General features: G+C 33.6%; 1 protein-coding gene across 2 annotated transcripts; it reads right to left on the minus strand.

The window, feature by feature from the left end:
* Positions 1-210: 210 nt before the first annotated feature.
* LOC136030435 (zinc transporter 7-like) lies at positions 211-26,004 on the minus strand. 2 transcript variants are annotated; one of them, XM_065709420.1, is made up of 3 exons: positions 25,832-25,998; positions 12,930-13,054; positions 211-7,481 (listed from the first exon to the last, which is right to left on the minus strand). In XM_065709420.1, the coding sequence occupies exon 3, from the start codon at positions 7,471-7,473 to the stop codon at positions 6,295-6,297; it is 1,179 nt and encodes a 392-aa protein (XP_065565492.1). In that variant the 5' UTR covers positions 7,474-7,481; positions 12,930-13,054; positions 25,832-25,998; the 3' UTR covers positions 211-6,294. The 2 variants fall into 2 exon arrangements, with proteins under 2 accessions (XP_065565492.1, XP_065565491.1); XM_065709419.1 differs by lacking the exon at positions 12,930-13,054 and having other exon boundaries at positions 25,832-26,004.
* Between the last annotated feature and the right edge of the window lie 493 nt (positions 26,005-26,497).

Below are 26,497 nucleotides of genomic sequence, written 5' to 3' on the forward strand. Positions count from 1 at the left end.
GAACTAAAGAAAAACGTCTTCTCGGGTAGTTTATCCAAACAAAAAAGAAGACCATATTTAACTTGCTGCCGAGTCAAAATAGCATTAACAGCTTTCAAAAATGTGCAATGATATAAGAGAGAAAGCATTTCATTTTGACGAATTTGCAGAGCCGACCAAGAAGTCGGAACCCATTGATAATTACACAGAATTTCCTAAATAATAATTAAGTTAATAAACCAAATTCTTTATTATATCTCCAAAAAACAGTTCCCAGCACATAAATTAATAAATCACAATTCACTTCAAGCTCTTTCTCGTTACAAGGATTGACTTGCACATAGTTAGAACTTTAACGGGATCTAAATACTTTTCTTGTCGGCAATTTTTTATTTTTTATTTTTTTGTGCCAAAATACTACAGATTTGTATATGCTACCTTAAAGCATTTCGGAAAACGGGGCACTTTACCACAGGCGCAGATAAATATGCGGCAATTTCAAATAAATTTTTTAACAGTTATAATTATTTTTTTTAATTCTATTTTATTAAGATAAAATAGAGGGCACAGTTAATAAATGACAATAATTAATAGACTAATAAGACAAAAATAAATAAAAATACACAAATAACAGTTCAGTAGGGATAATCCTTTCGTTAGACAGTTAAACAATGAAAAACTCTCCAGATATTTCGGTCACATACAGTGGCCATCGTAAGCTGCTTATCTGCTTATGACAGCCACTGTAAATGTGACCGAAATATCCGAAGATTAATAATAAATATCAATTACTTTTAGCTATTTAACTACAACTAATAATAAAATAACTGAAATAATAAATTCAAAAATTGTAAACTGAACACAATTTTGTTAATGAATGAAAATTGTGTTCACAATTATCCTGAAAAATGTGTGGGAGAGAGGGGGGACACTAATCAATATTTTGTCCTGGGCGCAAGGGAGGCCAGAACCGCCACTGAAATATACAGCCCTGTAACAAGACATGTATGTAAAAATTGATTTTGGAGGGATCCAAAATTTCAAACAGGGCACAAATTAAAGAAAAAAACACAAACAATTTGTAAATTTATAGAAAATTAGAAACCATAGAGAAAATCACAAAATTTCATGATTTTAAAAGAAGAAGTCCTGGCCTGAACAGACCAGGTTTCCATCCTGCATAAATGTCTGCTTATAATTATCAGTAGTGAATTGTTTTTAAGGAAGCAGAAACAAAACTGATTCATCATTATTTCTATCAAAACAGCACGAAAAATTTCCTTTAGGTATTGTCTTATATGAGTAAATCAATAATTAAAACTAACAATCAAATGACTTATAAAAACGTAAGAAATGGAATATCTTAATATTTGGTAAGCATAGAGTTTAAATGATAAATTGCACAATCGTCAGTTGCATAACACCCTACAGAACAATGAATGTTAAAATACAGCTCATACAAGATGAACAGAATGCAAGTCTGAAAAGCAGGCAAAGTTAAAATATTAACATACTTGTTTACGCTTTCCTCCTATGCAAAAGAGGACTCATTATTTCATACATTGCAAACATCAGGGAATCAACTCATACTATTGAGTAGTAGGAAGGCCATCTTCGCGTTTAAAATGCATCATCACAATCGAATGCAGCTGATTTTCACCATTGAAATCCAATGCGAAGCATTATTTTCAATAGAAAATAGCAGTCAGTGACAAAAGTCAACTGCAATAGCTTGTATTGGACAAGCGCCATGACTTACCAAAAAAAAGTGAGGCAAGAATCAAACTTACATGGTATTACTAGGCTCCATGAGCACCACCAGAACATTTAACAGTGAGAAGAAGGGGGATGGCTATTAGTAGTTTAGTTTTTTCCAAGATTAAAGGTGAATATTTCTCCTTTGGCAAATATAAATTTAAGTTGTATGTATAGAGATCCCTAATATAACGTTATTTGGTGTACATATTACTCCAAGAGCCTTTGGGTGGTCCTAAGTGGAGAGTTACCTGAAATGGTCACCACCAAATTCCAAGATTGGGAGAAGTAAAAACATATAAATCTATAACTTCATTAAAAAAAACCTAGCAACTTTATTTTACTTTATTATTTGTTTTAACGAAATGTATATAATATATAACGCGTTGTTATCTGGACAGGTTTTCTTGCCATATATCGAATAACATTAGCATTCGATCATGACTTGGTTGTCTACCTGATACAACTGTCGAATTGGGGCCAATTAGCTCATAATATACAACTGTGTAGACAGGAGTTTCGGGGATTTAAGCCCTCCTCCCCTCTCCCCAATTTTTTTAAAGTATCTAAAATGCCGCTCGCTTTATATTTTGACTCCCTTATATACTTCAATAATGGGATCCTCCCCTCCCCCCAAAAAATAATGTCTGAATTGAATAGCCCCCAAATGAACAAAATTTTCACAAAAAAATCATATAATACCACAACATGATTATTACACCGTGATCTAATTACCACAAAGTTAGCACATTTCAAATCAGAATGAACTCCAAAACAAAATCGGATAGACTAGCACCTCAATAGAGTAGGCTCGATAACTTGGAAAACTGAGCCACGTGGACGTAACTTTCATAAAAGAACCGAAAGTCTAAATTATGTCCTGTTCAAATCCCCTGTAATAAACGAGAATACAATGCATTCCACAAAAAAACATAATATTTCAAGAACGGAATAATCCATCCAGTTTTTCTCAAGTTCCCCGGAATATTTTATTCTGCACTGATATACTATTATCTTATTTTCTTAATCGCGACACAAGGACATTTTTCTTTTTGAAAAGTTTGTTACAGACTTTAGTGCAAGAGGTCAATGAATCCACTCTTTTTTTGTACCTGAAACCAAGATAGACTTGCATTCTCTTGGTTCTCCACTTTTCGGTCAGAAGCATGGTTTCGTCTTCATTACAAATTATAAGGATCGCCACCCTAACTTTTAGGAAGGACATATGTAATTGTTCGGAAAATTGTTAGGCAACAGTTTTTGTTTCGACGGCAGAAGAATTCTTCTGCTTCTGACTTCATTACAAATTATAAGGATCGCTACCCTAACTTTTAGGAAGGACATACGTAATTGTTCGGAAAATTGTTAGGCAACAGTTTTTGTTTAACAGTATCAGTTTAACAGTTTAACAGAAAAAATTAAAAACCCTTTGTTTAACACTATCTTCTAGGAATAATGCTGCGATAGTTGCGCTCCTGAACACAAAACACGCTTCACAATAACCTTCAGCTTTCGGCAATAACCTTAACAGGTGGGGAGGAGGTGGCTATCAGTAGTTTAGTTGTTTTTTTTTTGCCAGGATTAAAACCCTATAACACTTTCAATATGTGCATATTCAGCACCGATGTGACATATGAAATATTTCTGTTTGTGATTTTAGATGACTTTCAAGCCTCGTTAGGCGTTTTTAGTTACAACTGGTGTCACCAAACAAAAAAACTAACAGCAATTACTTGGAATTCTATTTGTAAAACTTCGTAGCCAACCCCTCTTCCTCAATAATTTTAGTTACTTTTGCATCAAAATTATTAAATTTATTACCCTAATAAATATCTTATTTTCCATAACATGAGTAGGAAAACCAGAAATTTCTTTTTATTTTTCTAAATCTAGGGTCGTAATCCCCCCCCCTAAACTGGTGCCACCGAGAAAGTATCTTCTGAGATTGGAAATTTCTGGAGCCAGTTTTTTTTTTTAAGATTATTCCAGTAGTCCTTGTCAATTAGCTAAAGCATAATGCAGGAGTACGTAATTTTTTTTTAAGTTCAAGCATAACGCAATAGTTCACGGAAAACTCCCAAATAAAACAATTTACCTTTTTTTTATTGAAGTGTTAAATGTATTCGTTCTAATGAATTAGAAAAAAAGTACTCACCAATACCACGGAAATAACAGCTTTTTAGATAAAACTCAATATAATGAGGCTGAAAGGTCAATTGCCAGCTCTAAAATGACGAATTATACTTTTTGTTGTAACCTTTTTTTTCAGAAAAAATGAGCTATATAACTGAACATATTAGCTAGAAATTTAATGAAATCAAGAGTAGCTAAAAAAAAAAATATTTCAGGGAAAATAGACTCGCTAATCTGTAAAAATCAGAATTTTTAGAGGGAGGGTCTTTGCTCTTCATTTTTGAGACAAATAAGTATTTCCAGAGTTAGGAAATTTCGAACTTTTACCTCTTTATACACTGTTTATAAAACCAAATCTAACACACTGTTTCAAGGTGCAAATAATCAGCAACTTCAATTGAAGCAATTCAATTACCTACAGAGAAGGTTCCTTCAAAAATTGTTCACATTTACAGGCATATATAAAGCTTTAGTCATTTTTGTCCTTCATTCCACAGACCTTCACTCTATTCATTTATTTTCTCTTGCGCTTTATATCATGTTTTAACTTTTTATCTTACATAATCTTTTATATTCAACTTTTTAAGTTATCTATATTTTAACTTATTATCTTTATCTTCGGTTGTCCACATTCACTAAACAGAGGCTGAGTAGTGCGTCGTTCTTTTTGAGACGGTGTGCAGTGTGGTCAATTTGCAGAAATTAGAAGGGGGAGGGGATGATGTAGTTGTCTTTTTCAATTTTTTCATAAAAATACGAAGAAAAACTATTTTTAATGAAAATACCAAAAAAAGGTGTGACTCAAAATGTAGGAACGGGAGGGACCTTTCTTAGTTAATAGCCTAAAGCACAGTGGGAATATTTTATATGACTTTAAATAGCTAAAATTGCGCTGAAGCAAATATATTTCCGAAAGCCTACAAACCTAGGCAAACGGGAAACTGAGACTTTCTTAAAACTGTCTGAGCTTTGCCTATTGGGGAAATCCCATCACAATCGCAGTAGATCGACCAAGATATTCAAGCTGTCGTCATAATCGATAATGTCGAACCCAACCACACCTCCCTGAATACGGTCTTGTCTTCGATATACAGAAATTTAGTACAAATACATCCAACAAATGAGAAAAGGAGAGCACAAAGAGAGAGGTCACAAAGAGGTCAATTATATCCTAACGCAACTTCTTGCACATCCATCACTATTAAGCACAATTCGGGGAATATCTCATTAAAATGAGAGTATAATACTAACTTGGGGTTTGGAATGACAGTCTGAGTGGCAAAGCAGTTTGTGCCAAGATTTAAATCTAAGTTCAAGCTCAGAAAAAGAAATTCTGTGAGAGCCTGTATAGTCTGTCTCACAGCTCTAACGTCGAGTCATGTCGATATTTATCATCTAATTTAGGATTCAATCAAACTAAGATTAAATTTAATTTTTCAATGTCAAAATTATTGTGCTAACGGCGGTTTGCAAAAAAAAATAATAAAGATTCTTCCTGCTCATATTTCATACAGAATTCAAGTAAATAAATGAAACTGATGACGCTAAGCAGTGTCAAAATCAAATATTTTTTTCGTCAATCGTTTTTTCTTTTTAACGTGCCAGAATCTTCCAGATAAAAGCACGATTCCTCTGGTTTTACTAACCCACGATCATAACAAAAGACTCTACATTCATTTTAATCAAAGAATATGAAAAACTGATTTAAGAATATACTCAAATTCGTTACTGAGAAGACAAAAACAACCAACGCCATCTAACATCACCCAACGATATCATCAAGCTAACTTAAAAAATGATTAAAATATTATGTGCATTTGCTTAATTTATATTTTTTTTCTTTTGTTTACTGTTGCTTTTCATTGAGTAGAAGAAACATCACACTTTGCCAAAGGGCCACAATACATACCTTTTTGGATATTCTTTTATTATATATTTGTCAAAATTTTCTAAAATAGGGCAATATTTTGTAGATTAATCTAGTTCAAACCATTTCATAAGCAAGAGAAACAGTTAAAAAAGCAATAAGGGCTAACTACTCCAAGAATTTTCAGGCTGTATTCAAAGAGACTTATTCTTAAATCAAACCCAAATTTTAATAAACATGATTTAAAACAAGTTAAGCTTTTGAACTTTTCCAGTTCCGCTGAGTAATGCTGTAGTATCAACGGCGCTACTACTTTTTATTGACTTCCTATTACACCCATATTACAGCACCCAGCACCGACTTTTACTCAATAAATAATATTCTTGCATCTCAGCAATAATGATAACAAAATAGGAGGAGGGGGGCACTGATCTTACCTTTAAGAATGTACACTATTCAGGGGGAGAAAAACAATTCTCAAAGATCACTGGCTTAACTAAATAACACTTTGTATAAATCCTAACAACTCTCCCCGAGAACATAGCTTAAAAACAACTAAATCAATTTAAATAATCAAGTTGGACAGTTAATTTTTTCACACCTATAGAGTTAAATATGGAATGAGTCTGTCTAATTATATAGCGAGGATCAGCATTGCTCGTTACCTCGAGCTTCAGAGACCCAATATACACTTCACTGCATAATGTCCAAAAATGTTGTTCTTGAACGCTAATAACGCCTGGTAGTTGGGCAACTTTTGAGTATGCACCAGGTAACAGGTGGTCTAACTCTCGGGGTTGACGCTGCATCAAAATCCCTATAGATTCTTTAATCAATGAGAAAACACTGACAGCAATCAAAAGAGCAATGAACATAGAGCATATAGGGTCAGCAATCATCCACCCAAAAAGTTGCATCAAAATTGCTGAGACAATAACACCCAAGCTTCCAAGAGCATCAGCAAGAATGTGAAGGAACACCCCTTTCATAATAACTGAGTTGCTTCCTTTCAAATCATGTGAATGACCATGGCTTAAGTGTCCATGATTTGAATGTGAATGGTCATCTGAGCTATTATGTGAGTGACCATGGCCATCTGAATGATTATGGGAATGTCCATGTCCGTACTGATTCTTTTTATCATAACCAGTTATAGGAATAAAACTGCTGTCAATATTAATGTCACCATTTTGGAGCAGTAAAGATGGTTGTTCGTAATCTGATTTTTTGTCACCACTTGAACCACCCCCATGACTGTGTCCATGACCATGATGAAAAACAAAAATACCAACTAGGTTTACAAGGAAACCTAGAACACTAACTACAAACAGTCGTTCGTGTTTCACTTCCGGGGGCTCGATAGCCCTTTCAACCGCTTCCGAAAAAATAAAAAATGATATAAAAAGGAGGAAAAGTCCATTCACAAAACCCGCCATCACTTCAGCTCGTACATATCCATATGTAAATTTTTCATCGGCTCTCCACTTAGTAATCACAGTAGCTACAAGTCCAGCAAGAAGACCAGTGCAATCAAAAAACATATGGAAAGAGTCTGAAATCAAACCCAAACTATTGGTAACTATTCCATAAAACAGTTCGACGAACGCAAAGGATAGGTTGAGAAGAAGGAAGGCAGCTAAATTTCTAGAATTCTTGTCTGAAAATGCTAATCGAATCCAATCTTTGGTTGTAGCTATCACGCCTCGTCTGCCAAGGTCTCGTTGAGTCAATGGCAACATGGTGTAACCTGAAATTATTTATTACTGATTTTGCGTATTTCAATGGATGCAATCAAAACGTAACTTATATGAAACTAACTTTGAGAAACAAAAAGTAAACAACTAATTCTTCCAAAAGGAAAAATGCATGAACCCTAAATTGTACAGTATCAATGCTTTCCACAAAATATTTCACATCTTAAGAATAATACCTAATATAACAGTTAAATTGTAGGCCCTTAGAACTGAATCAATCAACAACAATGACGTTATTATAGAGGACACCTGACGAAAAATAGGCGTTGTCTCATGGTCTCGCCGATCAAAATATTTTGTTGGGCAGGAACAGTACTAACACTTGCGGTGTAGAATTGTTATTGAAGCAACGAAAAAAAGAGTAAAACCTGCTCGATAAAGAATATACAGGAAAACTAATCCTCTAAACTAATGCTCGTATCCGCAAACAATGATAAAAGAGAGGCATCTACTCCGAAATTCTTTCTAAGGATCCCACTTAACAATTTGTGGCATAACAGTGTATTTTTTATATTTTGCTGCTAGTCCACAATGTTGGTTTTATTTCTTAACCTATTTCTCTGTTCAATTCAAGTCGAAAGTTTTTTTTTAAGTTAAAAACAATGTTCAAGAAATTTTTTTGAATTTGGTTTTTCCCTTCACTTCAGAGATTCAGTTACTCTTGGCAGAGACTGCTTCTTAATGAGTTTAATCGATTCGTTTCTTCATGACGTCTTGGATGACCATTATAAGTTCTTCTCAGAATATGTAAAACAACAAAAAGCAAATAATCACACATCTATGACACACAGAAAAGAAAATACAATTTCACACTTTCGTAGCTTTGCGCTTGAGAATTCCACAGGAGAGTCCTTGGGCACCCTGATTTTGATCATACTCCTTTCACCACGATCGGATTAGTTTTGAGCCTTCACCTCTCCCTCTTTTTTCTTAGCTTATTCAAACGTTTTCATCCTAGAAGCATGTGACGGGTACTTTGAAATTAGTACATGTTACGTATTTGGAATCTTTGATGTATAAATGGTTGTGTTCTATTGCAGCTTTTTCAAAGATATTTGATTATTAAACCAAGTCCAATTTCTAACAATGATTTCTACTAAGCTTCGAAGTTCCGGTTTTATTTTTTGAGGTTTTTGAATTCTTGTAATCCCTTTTTTTTAATTTTATTTTTTTGTTTTTTGTTTTTTCTTTTTTTTTTCTTTTTAGTTTTTTTTCAGTTATTTACCTTTTTTTATGATTTTTCTTTTCCGCAACGTACCCCAGCAACAAGTGTGCAGGGTGCTAATTTTTAACTGCGTAAAACTTGCGGATATACAATGTTGGATTCCTCTGATATATTCTGGTAATTCCTCGACACGCATTCTTTTTTTACTTTCTCTTTCAGTCGCAAGTCTGGTTTCGCGTTGCTCTTGTAATACAATCGACACGCTTTCTTTTGGTAATTTCTCTCTGAGCCACAAGCCTACTCCTCCCCCCCTAAAGCAACACGTATGCAAGGTGCTAATTTTTAACTGCGTAAAACTTGTGGATACACAACATTCTTTGCAGTCCCAATGTCTGTGCATATAAATAGATTGTTAACCGACTCTTGAGCATGCAACATATAATTGTCCATGGGAAAAACAATCTGTATTAAGATCTATACCGCATTTTCTTAATGATTGCCCTTGAGCTTTGTTGATGGTGATTGTAAATGCTAATTGAATTGGGAATTGCAATTTTTTAAATTGAAAAGGCAGATCCATTGGAATCATGGGAATGCAAGGAATAAGAATAGCCTCACCCTAGGAAAACCCTCTCAAGATTGATGCCTCTATTACATTTTCCATTGTTTTTTTTTACGGCAAGTCGCGTGCTGCTGCAAAGCTTTGGTGGGTTAATATTTCGCAACATGACTATTGTTACACCTATTTTTAGTTGTAGCACGTGTGGTGAACGAATTTAAAATTCTGATGGATAGTTAACCGCTTTGTTTGATTCCAGAACTGTGTCGACTGACTTGTAAATGGCTGCCTGGTCTCGAATCTTGGTCAAAATAATATTGTTGATTTCGTGGACGTCTTTGTTCTTGGCTGCCAAAATCGCTCGTTCTCTTAGGTATTTATGGTTTTTATAATTGGTTAGAATATTCGGAAATAAATTTTCAACTAAATCATTTTTTGACGTCACTAAATTACAGAATTCAGGAGGCAGTTGTATATGTCCTGAAATTGAGTCAACTGGGAGCTTTCCGTTTCCAATTGCCAGCAATTGATCTGAAAATATTTCACCAGAGTGATCGTTTTGCAATCGAACACGCATATTTATAGTTAATTTTAATGTATTTACGTGTGCCCATAAATAAGTATTTTTCAGGCAAGCATTCATTTCGTCCGCAGGTGTCGATCTAGGAATAATAGGTAAGGTTTGCCTGAAATTTCCTGCAAGCAATATTAATGTGCTGCCAAAGGGTTTCGAATTTCCTCGCAAATCTTGCAATGATCGCTCAAGAGTCTCGAGCGATTTTTTGTGCGCCATTGTGCACTCGTCCCAAACAATAAGTTTGCATTGCTGCAATACTTTACCCATCCCAGATGATTTGGAAATGTTGGACGTGGGAGTTTCTGTAGATTGCATATTCAGAGGCAATTTCAAAGCGGAATGAGCAGTTCTACCACCAGGCAACAACGTTGCGGCTATTCCGGACGATGCAAGGGCCAACGCTGTGTCATTTTTTGGATCGAATTGATGCCAGAATCAATCTTATTAGAAAAGTTTTGCCAGTACCTCCTGGCGCATCCAAGAAGAAAATTTCTCAATTTTGTTTGTTTTTATATTTTTTAGTCTTTTTTTTAGGTTTTTTTTAGTAGTTATGTCCCTGTGCCCAGGTCGTCATTTATATTCCCTGTGTCCCGGTCGTCATTTATATTCCCTGTGTCCCGGTCCTCATTTGTGTCCCGGTGTCCCAGTCTGTAATTTCTCTTTGAGTGTTCCGGTCGTCATTTATATTCCGTGTCCCAATGTCTCGGTCGTCATTTGTGTCCCGCTGTCCCGGTCTCTAATTTCGTCAGTCAACAAACAACTTCATGACGACATACAGCTCAATCCTTATAAAGACTTCAGTCGACAAACATGACGTCCCAAACAATAAGTTTGCATTGCTGCAATACTTTACCCATCCCAGGTGATTTGGAAATGTTGGACGTGGGAGTTTCTGTAGATTGCATATTCAGAGGCAATTTCAAAGCGGAATGAGTAGTTTTCCCACCAGGCAGCAACTTTGCGGCTATTCTGAACGACGCAAGGGCCAACGCTGTGTCGTTTTTGGATCGAATTGATGCCAGAAGCAATCTTCTGCTACCTCAGCTACCTCAAAATAAAAAAAAATCCTGCACTAGTTTTAGACTTTCAGAAGCCAGTGGACTGGAGACTCTCCTAAAATTCTCCAAATTTTCACGCATAATCTGATATTATTAGTTTCTTTTTACTGCTCTGACATTTATCACTACTTTCATAGAAATGTTCCACTCTAGATACAATCCTGGACAAGTACCTCAGCTAAGTCCTTTTGCATAAGGTATATTTTCACTCTGAAACAAGCAGTTTTGCGACAAGCCCGCAACTGTAACTAATATCAAGAGGAAAAAATACTTGTATCATTAGATTCATTAATCTTAGATCTATTCATTCACCACAGCATAGGTATATACACGAACAGTAGCGAAAAGAACTATAATCTCCAAGTATATACAAACAGTAGCAAAAAGGACTTTACTCTCCAATAAAAAAGATTCTTGAAACATATCAATCAAAGCCTCTCTTCAAAACTGCCTTTGCGCACATGCAATGACAAATGTCTTTATGCTGTGAATGCCAAATAGCAACTGAAACTATAGCTGTGACACGCAAGGGGGGATCCTTTTCTGAGCAGTTTAATCTGTATTCTTTTTGTTAACATAGAAAAACCTTAGGAGAAAAAATTAGAAAAAATAGACAGCCAAAAAATTTCAAAATGAATATAAACCATAGAGGATTCATCAGAATATAATCCTTCAAAAACTTGTTCAAATCTAGCCCTCTTAATAACATGTAAAAAAAAACAAGTTTTTTCAACTGAAAGTAAGGAGCAACATTAAAGCTTAAAACGAACAGAAACTATTACGTATATGAAGTGGTTATCCCCTCCTTTGTATCTCGTTCTTTACGCTAAAGTTTGACTTTTTGTCCCAATTATTTAAGACTGATACCTGATACACAAGGACCGTTTAATTTGAGTAATATGCTTTTTACAAATTGAAAAAAATACTTAAGCGTAAAGAGCGAGGTACTGAGGAAGGGGTGACCCCTAGTATACATAATAATTTCTGTCCGTTTTAAGCTTTATTATTGCTCCTTACTTTCAATTGAAAAAACCTGTTTTTTTAATTTAATTTCTGGTAGTTTTTTAATTAATACTGGGAAATCCAACTCCCCTCCCAAGGAAAATTCCCTTCCCCACGAAAGCTCCTCTATGGAATACTCCTCCCACGTAAGCACTACCACCAGAAAATCCCTCTCCCAAAAATATCTTTATACCTCCCAACAGCCAGTGCTAAGGTAAGCAATGGGCAAAGGCCATAACTTGCAGTCCTTCCCTGAGGGCTGTGAGCAGTGAAGTCACCCTCAAATACATAGTTATTAGATCTTTCAACCATGCGGAAAAAAATGGCTATCTCAAAATTTTGACTGGACAATTTTGGGTAAAAAAGGGGCTTGGGAGAAGGGGGAGGTGTACCTGCCCTCCAATATTTTTGTTCACTTAAAAAGGGCACTAGAATTCTTGATTTTGGATCAAGTGAGCCCTCTCCCGATCTTCTAGGATCACTGGTTTGATACGATCACCCATGGGGAAAAAACAACAAAACAAACAAATAAGCATGCATCTGTGATCTTCCTTATGGCAAAAAATTCAAAATTCTACACAACATAAACAGGACGAAAACGGACAATGTGATAAAATCGAAAATTAAATTTTTGCCCAGGTTTATTTTTAGATCTATTGGTATTCTGCAATTTTCATTTTGGATAAGAGCATTTAGAATTCTCGGATTAGGCTTCATTAATGAATCCCCACCCTTTAATGGGGGTTCCCCCAGGGGAAAGTATCAAAGTGGGTGATAGTCATCCACAACAGACAAACCATATAACCCAAACAGGGTCAAGACCAGCACAAACAGAATTCTCATCTCCACAAACATCATTCTCACCTCCACACATAGCATACTCACCACCTTACACCCAGTCATTTCCAGTATACGCTGGACAGCCCCATCAACAACCTAAAAATTTTCACTTACAATATCCTCAGTCAACATATCAGGAAGCACAAGGGCCCCCCATAGTTTAAAATGCACTTCTGTCATATACAAGTTGTCAAGGTTATTTATATCATGCCTCCCAAATCAAGAATTTACAATTCATACCTTCAGTAAGTGTCCATAATAGATTTTCAGGGTTATCAGTCGATTATCTTTCCCTCCCTCAAGAAGAAAAGGAGGACATCACAAATGTTGTAAAGCGTATGGAGGTTGAAGGGATTAGTGATTTACTAAAAAGAAATGGTAAGAGAAGTGGTTCACATTTGAGCAAGAAACCTCTAAAACTGTGAAACCTCCAATAGTGAAGGGATTTTTAGGGAAATTCAGTACAAGGAATAATAGAATAGAGGCAACTAGTGATTTTACAAGCAGTGAATCAGCAGCTAATCTAACAGTGGTTTTCACAACACAGGTAAAACTTCCAGACAGAGCAATCACTCTAGAACTAAAGAAAATTTTTCAAACAGAAAAGTTTAACTTTTACAGAAACTATGATAGGAATAGGCTATATGTATATGTTCAATCACAAACTGCATTGGATACTTTAATGAAAATAACGAAGTTTGACAATGTTCATGTAGCAACTGAAGGGAAAAGACAGGTCAGCTATTGTGTAATCAAGCAATTAGAACTAGATTATACAAAGGAAGAACAGCTGACAGACCTCAGGGCACAAACTAATATTGAGATTAAGGGATTAAAGAGGTTGAAAAGATACAATCGAGAGACCAAAAAATTAGAAGATAGCCTGAGACCAAAAAATTAGAGGATAGCCTGAGTATTTGTGTTGCATTTGAGAGCGACTCTCTTCCCCAGAATATTTTGCTTTATGGAAGAAAAAGGTATATTGAGAGGTACAACCAACCAATGATACAATGCTTCAAGTGTCAAAAGTATGGTCATACTCAAGAAAAACGTAGATCACCACATGCTGTATGCTTGAGATGTGGAAACAAACATGCTTCTAAAGAATGTCCCTTAAAACTAGAAACAAAAGAGTCAAAAGAAAATACAAAAAGTATGTCTGTGCTAACTGTGGAAAAACCATTCAACAACATCTGGTAGCTGCTCAGCCCGCCAACAAAACCATGAAATCATGAAATTTCAATTGCCCAAGATTTACCAATGAAAAGAGCAGCTAGGGCATACCAGAGTTATGCAGATGCACTGAATAAGAAGGCTGAGAAAGAGAAATCCCTATTTGAACCTAAAATGACCCTTCAACAGCTAGTGTTATCTGTATCTAAAGTGCCAGAAGTAAAAGAAATCAAGGAACTAGGAATGAAAGATACGATTGTGAAGTTATGTCATGTTATGCACACACTGTTCAAAGTTGAAGAAGTTTGGAATCTAGCAAATAAACCAGAATGTAGGCTGTCTTTTAACATCCAATCTGTTTTGAACAGCATAAAGGATTAATTAGATTGCTATTTAGAAAAAGAAAAAAATGTATGTTGGGTGCTTTCTAGAAACATGGCTATAACCACAGTATTCATGTAGACTTAGAAACTATGAAGTAATAAGAAACGATAGAGCAGAGCAGTCAAGAGGAATATTGATTTGTATAAAAAAAAATCATTAATGTTTCAAAAACTAGATACTGAAGAAATTGCAAGTTCTAAAGCTGATATATAGTAGCTTGCCCCGTATTCCTGGATAAGAAGGATACAATAGTTATTGTTAATGTATACAACCCTGATGGAAATTAACCACAAACACAGGACATATTTGATAAAGTGAAAAAACTGATTAAAGACAAAGAGCCTTTTATAATTACTGGTGACTTTAATGCTGATTCAGATGCCTGGTGTTTATATGGATCTCATAATTGTAGTGGTATACATATCCTAAGTGCTCTTTATAAAAATGATGACATTGGTCTAGTGACCCCACTTAGACTCTGAACTAGCAGAAATCCAATGACAGGAGTATACTCTACCATTGACCTGGCATTCTCAACAGTAGCAATAATCAATCAACTAAATATTAGCTTAACTCCTGAACAAACTCTAACCAAAAGTAAAACAGTTCAAAATAGGGATGAAACCTTTTAATTGACAGTGAATATATATAAAATTATTTAACTGGATATTTCGAACACATATACAGTGTTCATCATCAGCAGTAACATCAAAATCAGCAGTTTTACTGCTGATGATGAACACTGTATATGTGTTCAAAATATCCAGTTAAATATTTTTTATATATATTCACTGTCAATTAAAAGGTTTCATCCCTATTTTGAACTGTTTTACTTTTGTCATGGAAAGGCAGTGTGGTCTTCAAAGTTATCTACAACAAACTCTAACCAGTGATCAAGACCCAGTAGTAATTGAATATAAAGAATCTACATCTAGAAATAAAACCCCACCATCACACCCTACCTTTAAATTGAAGAAAGTTAACTGAGATTACTTCCAGGAAGAATTTACAAAAATAAGTCTTGAAGAAGAACTGGCAGCAGTAATGACTACAGAGAAGAAAATTGACTTGAGATTGATTGAAAATTGACAGAGAAGAACTACAAGATCTGCTGCTTGAAGTTTGCTAAGAAGCCTATCCCTATCAAGACACTGGGCAACAAGACTAAAAATGAACCAGTATGGTGGAATGAAGTGTGTAGCTTAAGTAAAAATAAACTCAACCAAGCTTCAAACAAATACAACAAGATTCTGACAATAGAAAATTATAGAAAGAAAATATTGGCCCCAGTAGAATTTAGAAAAACAATAAAAGAAGCAAAAGAAGAATCTTGGAAGCAATTTGTTGAGAACCTCAGCTTCAGAGATCCATTTACAAGTGATTGCTGATAACAAAACAAAAGCTAAGGCATGAGTAAGTCATATCCACCAGAGAATAGGTAAGAAAGACCCATTTGAAGGAACCAGCCCATACTCAACAACTTTCATTAAAGCAAGAAAACTTTCTATAGAACAATTACCATCAAATTACAGTAAATCCTTCTCAAAAGCTGAATTTGAATTTGTCCTAAGAAATTACCAGAAACTTCACCAGGCTGTGACAACATACACCCAGTTTTTCTTTAAAAGGTTGACTGATAAATGGGAGGTTATTCTGCTACAACTTATCAACAAGTTGTGGCAGGAGGGCAATTTTGCTACAATTTGGAAGAATGGCACAGCCATCATGATCCCAACACCAAATAAACCCTATAAAGTAGAAAATCATTGTTTTATAACTCTCCTTCCAGTTAAAGGTAAGATATATGAAAGACTAGTGAATGAAAGGCTGAGAATTGCAACAGAGGAAGCTAACCTGCTGCAAGATATTCAGACAGGTTTTTGCATAGAGAGAAATACAGTAGATAACCTGATCAGGATGCAGAGCCATCATTCATGCACTTAATAATAGTAAAGTAATGATTGCAGTGTTCTTGGATGTTAAAGGAGCTTTTGATAATTTGGTTCACAGACTAATACTAGAAGGTTTATCTAAAGCAAAACTTAATGGAAATCTGATGAAATTCACAATGAGTTACCTGTCAGATAGGAAAATTGCTGTGACTCCAGGAAAAGAAATATCAGAAGAAATAGAGGTGGAAAGAGGTGCTCCACAAGATAGTGTTCTTGGATCAGATTATTATAATCTTGGAGGATTTGATATCCCTCTAGAAGACAATAACTACAAAGGAGGAATCTTTGCAGATGATAATAATACTAAGACAGTCCAAAACATAGTAGAAGAAGCAGAAAAAGTGGTCCAAGAAATATTGGATCAAATAGAGTTATGGTTCCTAGAAATAGATCTTGATTTTGAACCACCTAAAGCAAGAGTTATGTTGTTCACATCCAAGAGGAATATTAGACATCCTCAAATTACTCTATTTGGAGAGAAACTGCTAGTAACCAATTGTCATAAAGTCCTTAGAATACACATTGATGATGAACTTCAATTTAGCCAACATGTCAAATATCTAAAAAAAATCCTGTGCAAAGCAGCTGAACTTGATGAAAATGCTTTCATGTGGGAAGCAAGACCTATAATTGATTATGGAAGTTTGATATACAGCATTGCCCCAGAATCCACTCTCAGAAAAATTGATTCAATACAGAATACAGCTTCAAGATTGGCATTGGGAGCTCACCAGAGTACCCCAATTGCTTTTCTCCTGGGCAAAGCTGGAGTGGAAAAACTCAACAAAAGATGGTTAAAAGTGCTTGTAATGTACATGAACCATCTGTGAAGAACAGATCTCAATAACCCAGTTAAGAAACTAATAATTAAACCCGGACTGAACCACACTAGAAATTACCATAGGAAAAGGAAACATCTTAATCCTTTTGAAAAATTTGAAGAACTACTTACTCAGGAAGGTATAGAAGTACCTATTAAATATATACAGTACCTATTTAATATATATATATATATATTAAATGTACCTGTAGAAATATATACATGAAGTAATAATATACAGACGGGTCACAAATAAATGGTTTATGAGAGGGCTATTCAGCAGTGGTCCCAGAATTTAATACAGAGATAAGTGTTGTCCATAAGTGTTATAATTCTATTCTGGAGACTGTTGAGAAAGAAGTACTGATACAATTTTTGTGGTGTCCATCCCATTTGGGGGTGGTGGGTAATGAAAAAGTAGATAAACATGCCAAAAAGGCAGCACAAAATTTAGTTGTTACACCTCCTATAGAACCATATAAACAGAATAGAGAGATGATTAGACAGATTTACGAAAAATATTTTGAGGATATAGTAGCAGTAATATAGCTCTTACCCAGAAAAAGAAACTTGGTTTTGATATGAAAAATTACAGTAGTCTATAAAGAAAATATGGTTGCTTGATGTTCTGTTTTCAGTAGACCCATGTAGGTATTAAGCATAGGTTGTTTATCATAGGCAAAGCTGATAGTTCTCAGTGTGATAATTGTAGTGAGATTGAAAGTATTTTCCATTATGTTGTTGATTGTAAAGAATATGAAGATTTAAGGAAAGAAAAGATGATGTTGTGAAAAGAGGAAAATTTAGGAGAATTTTCAGTGGGGCTTGCATGAGAAATTTTGATTAATGATGAACCCTTGAAGTATGGGATGATAGACTTGTCTATTAAGTTTATATGTGAAAATGGTAGAGAAAAAGATTTTATATGATGTTGATAATATTGTATATGTCATAATGACAGTGCTGTAATAGGGATTGATTTTGTGCATGGGCTCTGACTGAGTGTTTTAGTAATGACTTTGGGTACTTGATGAGTAATTAAAAAAAAAAAAAAAAAAAAAAAAAAAAAAAAAAAAAAAAAAAAAACTGGTATAAAGAACGATTGCCAGTTCTTTTTAGTTTGAAGCTGAGATGAGTTAATAAGTGCTGCATTGGAAATAGTTTCAGCTTATGGTGAGGGGCTGAGAAGAAAGAAAATTAGTCATATGGAAAGAAGTCTCAACTGACATTGCTGTTAAGAGGAGACCCAAATCTGTCAGATCAGGAGCTTGAAACCTCTACTGTAGAGTTTTCTAGCATTCTGAATCTCATTGTGTGATTTTTATTAAGATCCTTTGATTTCTTAGGGGTGTTTCCCCCTTTTTCAAAATTAAGCAAATTTTCTCAGGCCTGTAACTTTTGATGGGTAAGACTAAACTTGATGAATTTTATATATTTTGAGTAAGCCTTAAAATTCGACCCTTTTGATATATCTGTTATCATCAAGACTATTTCTACAGTTTTGGTTACTATTGAGCATCATTGCTCCTTACTTACAGTTCATTACCACAAACTGTTTGAAAAACAATTTTCATTCCTCAACAAGCACCAAAAGGGCAAAATGAAAAAACTGTAGAGAAGAGAGAAACCAGGACAATAACAACCAGTGAAAAATCAAAGAGATTACTTTAATGCAGAGGGAATATACCAAAGCAATAGGTTTGTGGTTTGAAAATTTCAAAAAACGGACAAAGCCATAAAGTTACACCAAATGCTGGAGACTTGTGATTTGGCAGTGACCAGACAGCTTCATTTCTTATATTAAAAGAGGTTCCTTTGGCCCAATCTACATGTTCTGAAATTACATTTCCAAGCACACACACCCCCAAAAAAAAGAACAAATAAATTTTTTCACAATAAAATACAATCATATTTTCTTCTATAATTTTCTCATTCTTCTTAAGGTATCCTTGATTCAGTTTGCTTTTGACGAATATTTCATACAAATGAAAGAAAACAAATCTGACTCATATTGAGGTGTCATAAATTATTGCAACCCAAACTTTTTCAGAATATTATCTCCTCTCATGTTTGTTTTGAAAAGAGCATATTCCCAGAAAGTTGCAAGCAAATCTGGATCTACTTTGGGGTCACAAATCAATACAACAAATTATTTTCAATAGCTTTGTTGTCTTCATTGAGGTTCTTTGTCCCTGTCTACATTTTTCTGTGAGTTTAAGCCAGTCAGAGAAGAAAAAATTCCTCATTCCAGTTTAAGGTGATACATATTCATGCATCCAAACTAACAAATATTTTGTCCTCATTGGGTTTTCCTGCAGTTGGCAACAACAACCACTCATTCATCCTTTCTATGTTGTTCTTGAAAAGTTGTCTGCAACCTACTCTGTCCTCAAACTATTATTGACTATCAAGCAATACTGAAGATCCTAGCATCAGTAAATTGGTCCAGACTAATTATTTCTGATATAACACATCATGGAAAAATGCTAAAGAAAAGCTCCCACCAACTGAGAAGAAGCACTCCCACTTCATTTACCAAAAACAGCCCAAAACACTTTCATCCTTCACAAAGTATGCTAAGAGAACAATCAACCAGAAAGACAGAGCCTGAAGAAGGTACAAAAAGTAGAAAACACAGGAAAATTGACATACATATGCTAAGGCTTGGAACCTTGCCTCCAATACAATTAGGAAACTGAAATCTGAACATGAGGTGGAGGTTGCAAAAGATATCAAGGCAAACTCCAAATTCTTCTGGAGTCATGCTTCTGCTTCTCATCTTGCTACCATCTAAACATTCCTTGCTTTCTTGCTATGGCTAAGTCAGTTATAGTGAGAACATATTTTATCAACAGGCTAAAAACCCAGATTGGAACCTGACATCATTGATTGCATTCAGCTTGATGTCTGCTAGAACTGCCCACACACCAGTAGGCTTCTAAATATAATATTTTTATAGGAGGCACATTTAATTACCACAAGGTATTGAACACGTTTAATATGCATTTAGCCTTTAATATACTATAAGGAGGCTAATGGTTTAATTCTAAGCAAATGAATAAAATTGAAAAAGTAAAATTATTTTTGTAATAAGTAAAATTGAATTTGTTGTGAGTCTTGGGAAGATATAAGTTTAAACTAAATATTTAATATATAATGATGTCAACTGTTGAAAAGCCAATCAGTTCAAAATTTGATTTCACTATGATTTAATTTTTTTTTCAATGTTGAAATAAGTATGCAAGAAAATGTTTGTTGTAACGTACTATTTTCAGTAATCTGCCAATGATGCAGAAGCTTTTAGACTTTTACAGTTAGGGAAGAAGGCAGTATCCATACTCTTCTTTGAATTGATTTTTACTCATTTCAATCTTGATTTGCATATTTAACTAAAGCTTTATTTGTTGTAAGGTTTAGTTATTCATTTATGTTAGTACATTTTGTATGTTTGTTTGCAATGGCTGATTATCTAGTTTCTCTTTGTTTTGGGTTTCATTTATGGTATAATAATAAATATTTTGTTTGTTCTAATCTTGATTTGCACATCCAATTTTAGCCAAACTTGTTTTAAGATTTATTTATTCATTTACATTGGTGCAACAAAAGAATAACAAGAGCTAAGACCTCATATGGCACTTGAGACAAGAGAATGCATCTGGTCTGGTTATGTCAATCATGCATCTAGAACTTGTATTTATTCTCAAACTCATCAAAGCACTACAAATCCCCCCAACTCCCCAAATAGATTGGATCTGGTCTGGTTATGTCAATCATGTACCTAGAACTAGTGCTAATTCTCCCCATTAAGTTCCATCCTAATCTCTCCACTCTATGCATTTTCCAATATTTCCAGTTTCCAAGATTCCCGTTTCCCCCTCAGCCCCCCAATGTCCTCGGATTTGGTCCTAATGGGAAAAAAGCATCTGAGACATGAGAGCTTTCTCCATTAAGATCTGGTCACCCATTCATGAGATAAACATGCCTCAATTTTCACAATTTCCACTCCCTCCAGCCCCCCCCCCCCCCCAGATGGCCAAATTGGGGGAAGAACTGTTATCAAGACAGTTTGTGCAGATTCCTGACATGCCAGCTAATTTTCATTGTCCTAGCATATCCAGAAGCGCCAAACTTGCCAAAGCACTGAAAACTCTCCCCCCCCCTTTAACTTTCCCCAAGAGATGAGATCTGGTCCAGTTATGTCAATCATGTATCTAGGACTTGTGCTTATTCATCCCACCAAGTGTCATGCCAATCTCTCCACTCTTACATTTTCTAAGATTTCCAGTTGTTTCCAAGATTATATACATATATATATATATATATATATATATATATATATATATATATATATATATATATATATATATATATATATATATGTATATATATATATATATATATATATATATATATATATATATATATATATATATAATTTTGTTTCTTTTCTTTGATAATTCAGGTTTTATTTGCAAGTTTTATGTATCTCATTGATTTAAATATTGTTTGATGTTGTACTCTTTTGACAAAAAAACAAATTTGGCCCAGCTGGGCTTGTAACAGTTACTAAAATAAATCACATCTTATCTCAGCAGAGGTTAGTGTACTATAACAGTTATCAACATGCACTCAATAAAGCAACAACAACAACAACCCCCAGCCACCAAAAAAAAGAAACCACCTCACTGATTTTCCTTTTGAATGACAGTTGTTTTTTGTTTTACTTTTCTTCCCAATGCTAACCATTCCGTGGTGTTTCTAGCTCAGTTTGATGCAGCTACTGATGCAAAGCACAGCCTAAATTTTACCAGTCTAGGAATTTTGCAAGGATTTTGGATTTTTTTTTTTTTAAGGCATCTAATGATTATTAATAATCAGAATGAATTTTGCTCAGTTTTGAGAAATAGTGTAGTTTTTAAATGCTTGATTTTTTTTTCTTGATAAAAAAAACTCTCAATAACTTGACAGGGTACAGCATCACTTTCTTGGTCCCAGCAAACCTATTTACCAACATGGTTGCTTTTTCTAACCTAAACAGAAACCTGGATAGAAAACCATGTTATAAAATTGGCTTTGGAGCATTTCCTCTTGAATTGAGGCCATAGCCTACAATTTGTAAAACAAATAAAAGGAAATAATATTTGATTTAGTTTTATTCAGGATATTGACAATAATAAGGCTCAGAATAAAATTTTATTAACTTCTTCTTTTCAAATTTTAAGTTTCAGTAACCTTTCACATTAATTTTTTTTTTTGCATTTACAGTTTCTTTGCCATTTTTCTAGGCAAAATTTTTGCCATTTGCCATCTTTAAAGGAAAGTTTCCTTAAACTTTACAAATATTTGTTGTTAACAAACTGTAAGTAAGGAGCAATACAACTCAATAGTAACTGAAATGCAAAAAAATAGAATTTTTTTTAGAATTTTATATATATATATATATATATATATATATATATATATATATATATATATATATATATATATATATATATATATATATATATATATATATGTATATATATATATATATATATATATATATATATATATATACATATATATATATATAGCCATAAAGTTACACCAAATGCTGGAGACTTGTGATTTGGCAGTGACCAGACAGCTTCATTTCTTGTATTAAAAGAGGTTCCTTTGGCCCAATCTACATGTTCTGAAATTACATTTCCAAGCACACACACCCCCAAAAAAAAGAACAAATAAATTTTTCACAATAAAATACAATCATATTTTCTTCTATAATTTTCTCATTCTTCTTAAGGTATCCTTGATTCAGTTTGCTTTTGACGAATATTTCATACAAATGAAAGAAAACAAATCTGACTCATATTGAGGTGTCATAAATTATTGCAACCCAAACTTTTTCAGAATATTATCTCCTCTCATGTTTGTTTTGAAAAGAGCATATTCCCAGAAAGTTGCAAGCAAATCTGGATGTACTTTGGGGTCACAAATCAATACAACAAATTATTTTCAATAGCTTTGTTGTCTTCATTGAGGTTCTTTGTCCCTGTCTACATTTTTCAGTGAGTTTAAGCCAGTCAGAGAAGAAAAAATTCCTCATTCCAGTTTAAGGTGATACATATTCATGCATCCAAACTAACAAATATTTTGTCCTCATTGGGTTTTTATATATATATATATATATATATATATATATATATATATATATATATATATATATATATATATATATATATATATATATATATATATATATATATATATATATATATATATATATATATATATATATATATATATATATATATATATATATATATATATATATATATATATATACATATATATATATATATATATATATATATATATATATATATATACATATATATACATATATATATATATATATATATATATATATATATATATATATATCATGAAAAGAGAAATCACCAATGCAACAGCACAAACATATATATATACATACATATATGTACATACATACATATATATATACAACATATATATATAAACATACATATATATATATATATATATATATATATACATATACATATATATACATATATATATATATATATATATATATATATATATATATATATATATATATATATATATATATATATATATATACATATATATATATATATATACAGAATTGGTATATTATGCTAATTCCAAATATGGTAAGTTTCATTAAGTTTAGTGTACCCATCAAAGGCCACAAACATCAAGAAATTTGTCTAATTTCCAAAAAAAGGGGAGAAACATTTCCTAAATGTGAAAGGACCTTAATGAAAACCACAATATAAGAGCAAATATAGGACAGAACATACTGTAGATATTTCAAGAACCTATCTGCAAAAATTATGGAATTTTGTATTTTTACACCAGACAAAAGATCATGGATGCATGTATATTTCTTTTCCAATAATAATTGTGGTAACCCAGTGGTCCCACAAATATCAGGAGAGGCCTCAAACTAGCAGAAATTAAATGTTCTAGTACCCTTTTAAGTGACTAAAAGGATGGGAGGGCAACTAGGCCACCTCTCATGCCTCTTTTTCCAAAATGAACTAAGCAAAAATTTTGCATAGCATGGTTGAAAGGCCCAATAACTATGCCTTTAGAGGTAACATGACACACTCCCAAGCCCAGGAGGAAAAGTTTCAGTTATAGATTTTGCCAATTGTTTATACTTAGTATTTACATTTTATAGCATATATTTTATGAGTTTTTCAAAAGGAAAAAACAACAGAGTATCACAAGGATGAAAAATCCTTATATTGCTCCAAGCTGTAATTTAAGGTAATTTTTATGGTAATATGTTTAAAAGAGCAAAAGTTATGTTTCATTAGTTAATAGCATAGCCTACTTTTTTACATTTTCTACTTTTTTGATATTATACTTTTATTTGTTTTCAATACAAGCATCTGAAGGTTCAAATGTAAAGGAGCTGGGCTGATCCCTATTAAAAAACCAGTTGTGTCTTATGTCAGTCTTCTAGTTAATATGTTGGAATATACAAATTTAATTAGGCCTAGGCTATGAGTTGCAGAACTGTTTTGGCATGTGTGCATGTTCATTGTTGTGAGTCTTGGAAAAGTAATTTCATATATTCATAAAAGTAGCAATTCTACTATAAGCAAACATTTCAAAGTGTAGGCCTATGATTGCAAGCTTTGGCAGAGCTTTTAGGTGATGCAAAAATTGGTAAAATTCTAGTTGAATGACTTTTGGCTATTGTGGAAAGGGGTTAGGTTACAAAAATGAAACTTTCAGGGATGGGTCTAAAGGCTAGAGTATGTCCCAGGAAGAAATTCCCAGGAACCTATCAAAATTTTGACAAAGCAACATTTGCCCTTAATTTTCAGTTACCAGTTGCCTTTTCTTTGCCTTTAGTTCTGAAAATGTAATTCCTGTTATTTGAGTAGAATTATGAGCCATATGAACATTTTTTTTTTTAATTTAAGAAATGTATTTGCATAGCCTATCTTCAAAACCTTATAAATTGGGATTGAGCAAAGTTGTGAAGCTGAAAACAATTTTGTTGTACTTAATTCAAGCAGAACATCTATTTTGCAAGGTTTCACTTTTATAACACACATATTTTTAAAGGTCATCAAAGGTCAGGGCCCTCTAGAGGGAGAAGGAGTGGAGGTGGGTATTTCAAAATGCCTTCCCAGGACATACTTCAGCCTTTAGACTCATCCCTGAAAGTTTCATTTTCTTAACCTAACCCCTTTCTAAGATAGCCAAAGTCAATCAACTAGAATGTAACCCAAAATTGTATCTGGGTCAGTAGTTTTGTGACTTTATGCTGATTAAAGAACAGAACATAGTTTTGACAGTCAGCCTACTGGTTTAGTACCCTACCTGTCCATAGGTTATGTAATCTTTTAAGCCCTAAAAATAAGAAAAATGGACATAGTAGCTTTGTAATACTTTCTGAGCCCTGAATTCAGGGCCTATTTTTGGCCCTGAATTCATTCCTCTAGGTTTTATTTACTTAACTTAATCAATTTTCATGATTTCAAGCAGGGCTGACAAAAGAGAGGGGACCAAGACAGGCAACCCTAGTCAACATAGCAGGGGCTCACACGTGGGGAAATTCACATTTAGCCTAGCTCATGGTTAGTGCATAACAATCTTATTTTTTTTCTTACAAAAACATGGGTGACATTAGCAAATTAAAATTAGGCTTACGCAAAACTTATATAATGATAATTAGGCCAAGTAAAACCAGGTCTAGTTTTGAAATGTCAGAAATTGACGGCTACATTGGAGTCAACTTCACTAACCTCTCAAATAAATAAACTTGATACTAAATGGGCAATATTGGCTATTTCAGAAGCTCGAGTGATCTCCACTTTGTCAGTGATGATTTAGAGTAGATAATACTAGGCTATACACGTTTCCTTGGTCCTGTGCTGGATTCATTTCATCCTTTCCTCATATCATTTAACGCTACTTCTTCTAACTAAATGAAGATACTGTCCTCTAGCTTCTAGCTATTAATAGTTTAACATTATTAAATAGATAGCTCTAAACATTAAAAAGACAACGACCCGTTAAACTATTAAACTAGGAACTGATTAGTAAGCCCTCCCTCTTAAACTCAGGTAAAAAGAAAATTATCGTATTTAGATTATGGGTATCTTAAGAGCTTTAAAAATGTAAATTTGCTAACCGTATTCCACAGAACATCATTTAAATAAAAAATAGTATATCCCATATTTTAACTATTAATATTGAATCAAGTGAGATAAAGGGTCGAAATAGAAAAATTAAGATAGAAATGTGAAACCCATAAAGTAGCTCAAATAATTTTCTGTGTCGTCTAACAAAGAAAATGCAATTTATTGTAATTCTATCTGCTTACAAAGAAAAGTAGTTATAAAGTGGTTTCTTTGCTAGATAGATAGATACATGTTTATTTACAACAAGAATTAAACCATTTAAACAAA

The sequence above is a fragment of the Artemia franciscana genome, chromosome 8 (genome assembly GCF_032884065.1).
Source record: "Artemia franciscana chromosome 8, ASM3288406v1, whole genome shotgun sequence".
In the NCBI taxonomy this organism is placed as follows: Eukaryota; Metazoa; Arthropoda; class Branchiopoda; order Anostraca; family Artemiidae; genus Artemia; species Artemia franciscana.